We start from the raw sequence: 2,500 nt of genomic DNA, 5'->3' as shown, positions 1-2,500 counted from the left end.
CCTCTTCCCCCCCCACCCTCCAACCCAGGTACCGAGGCTTCGAGATCACCCTCCTGGACGAGCTCGCGACGGCCATCAACTTCACGTACCATTACGTGCGCCCGAGAGATGGCCAGTGGGGGCGCCTCACCTCCAGCGGCAACTGGACCGGGATGATAGGTATTTTGGGCCTTTGTCTCGTGGGGTTTGGTTTGGGGGTGGTTGATTATGAGGGGGGAGGGGTTGATTGTGCGGGGAAATGAGGTTGATTGTGTGGGAAATGAGGTTGATTGTGCGGGGGAAATGAGGTTGGTTATGCGGGGAGAAGAGGTTGATTATGCGGGGAGAAGAGGTTGATTGTGCGGGGAGAAGAGGTTGATTGTGTGGGGAAATGAGGTTGGTTATGCAGGGAGAGAGCTTGATTGTGCGGGGAGAGAGGTTGGTTATGCGGGGAAATGAGGTTGATTATGAGGGAGAAGAGGTTGGTTATGCAGGAGAAGAGGTTTATTATGCAGGGTAAGAGGTTGTTCATGAGGGGAGAAGAGGTTGATTGTGCGGGGAGAAGAGGTTGGTTATGCGGGGAAATGAGGTTGATTTTGCAGGAAATAAGGTTGTTTGTGCGGGGAAAGAGGTTGAGTATGCAAAGAAAAAGGTTGATTATGCAGGAAATGAGGTTGATTATGCAAGAAAAGAGGTTAATCGTGTACGAAAAGAGGTTGATTATGCAGGAAAAGAAGTTGTATATACTGGTAGGGAAGTTGGCTGTGCACGAAAGGAGGGTGAGTGTGCTGGAAAAGAGTGATTATGCAGGAAATGAGGTTGCTTATGCAAGAAAAAAGGTTGATTATACTAGAAATGAGGTTAATAATGGACGAAAAGAGGTTTATTCAGCAAGAAATAAGGTAGATTATGCAGGAAAAGAGGTTGACTGTGGACGAAAGGAGGTTGAATATGCAGGAAGGGAGGTCAGTTATGCAAGAAAAGAGGTGAATCATGCACGAAACAAGACTGACTAAGCACGAAAAAGGGTTAAAGGTACGTCTTTTCTCGGTGCGATTATCACGATTATCGCTCTACGATGATTGTTTAACGCTCATCGCTGCACGAGAGTACCGGGTGTACCATTTGGCTTCGAGCGTCTGTGTCTGTGCGATTTTCGACGAGACAGCAGACACGTGGCGAAAGTGTCTCGAAGAAGGTACAGTGTCGCGAGAAAATGTGTTTGAGCAAACTGAGTAGAAATAAAAGGTGGTTAGTGAAATGTCTTCTAGCTGAAGAGATGGTAGATGAAGATATTTTCCAAATGTAGGGGGGGGGAGGGGGGGGGGGGAGGGCTAATAAACATTTGATGTATGAATTGAGGAATGAAGAGGGATTGTATCGACAACTGATTGCATAAATAAGTCCTCCATAAGGATCTCATCTTCTTCATCGGAGAACCTGGGAGCCAAGAAGACGCAGACACACCTTCCGAATCAAATGATCGTTTGCGACTGCGAATTATATTCCTCCCCCAGCGGCTATTTAGAACCAACCAGTGATCGTTCGCGACTCTAGCAAAACAACCCCATTCAAAAAAACAGTTAATTAGCTCTCTAGACAATCGTTAGATGATCACCGTTTAGCGATAATCGTAGATAGCGAGGAAAACGCACCTTAATTATGCAGGTAAAGGCCTTAATTATGCAAGGAAAGAGGGCGCAGTTGTATGTGTGCATTAATTAGGGGACTACGGGGACAGTAGATTAACCAGAGGCCTAATTGTGGGGGGATGGGGGGGAGGGGGGAGAGGGGGATTGACACGATAAGGTATTATAGGAGAACATGTTTGGGCTTATAGTGTAGGCCTATCTTTGTATGCCTAAATATCGCTGTGGGTTTAGTAGGTGTCAGTCATTTGTGTGTCTTTGTTGGTAAATAAAATACGATCATTAAGACAGACAGACTGAGGGAAGGAGACAGACTGACAGAGAGAAAGACAAAGACAGACAGACAGATGAATATAGGCTTGACTGACTGATAGAGACTGACGTAGACAGACAAATGGAGACAGACATTGGCTGACAGAGACATACTGACCGATTAACTGACTGACTGGCTGACAGACAGACAGACAGGCAAAGATAAACTATTCATTAGTGATTAAAAAAGAAAAGAAAAAGAAAAAAGGTACATAAAAACGAAAAGATTTTTTTTTAAATTTCATGTTTTTTGCTTTTCTCAAAGGCATAAGACGAATAAATAAATCAAAATATAGTAATTTATCTTTCATTTTGATATCCATTTTTCATCTTTTCAAATGCATAAATGAAAAATATGAGCAAAGTGTTAGATCCCATTCATCTTGATACCAACTCCCCGTTTTCTATTCTCTCACGGAAAAAGGCTGACATAAAGGGGCCCTCACACGATCAATTTTTTCGTCAATTAATTGATATCAATTTATTGACGTCAATGAATTGATGGAAATCACTGTGCCCTCACACGGTCAATGATTTTACTTCAATTTTCAGTTTGATTC

At 43.6% G+C, this 2,500-nt stretch overlaps 1 protein-coding gene across 1 annotated transcript in view; it reads left to right on the top strand.

The window, feature by feature from the left end:
* Positions 1–2,500, top strand: part of LOC138865305 (glutamate receptor ionotropic, delta-1-like) — a 14,450-nt gene that overhangs the window by 4,386 nt on the left and 7,564 nt on the right. The window contains exon 2 of the mRNA XM_070135630.1: positions 29–159. Within this exon, the coding sequence (XP_069991731.1) occupies positions 29–159 (131 nt within the window). The remainder of the gene's footprint in view (positions 1–28; positions 160–2,500) is intronic.

The sequence above is a fragment of the Penaeus vannamei genome, chromosome 20 (genome assembly GCF_042767895.1).
Source record: "Penaeus vannamei isolate JL-2024 chromosome 20, ASM4276789v1, whole genome shotgun sequence".
Lineage (NCBI taxonomy): Eukaryota > Metazoa > Arthropoda > Malacostraca > Decapoda > Penaeidae > Penaeus > Penaeus vannamei.
The sequence above is the reverse complement of the archived record's forward strand: the minus strand, read 5'-3'. Positions and strand labels throughout refer to the sequence as shown.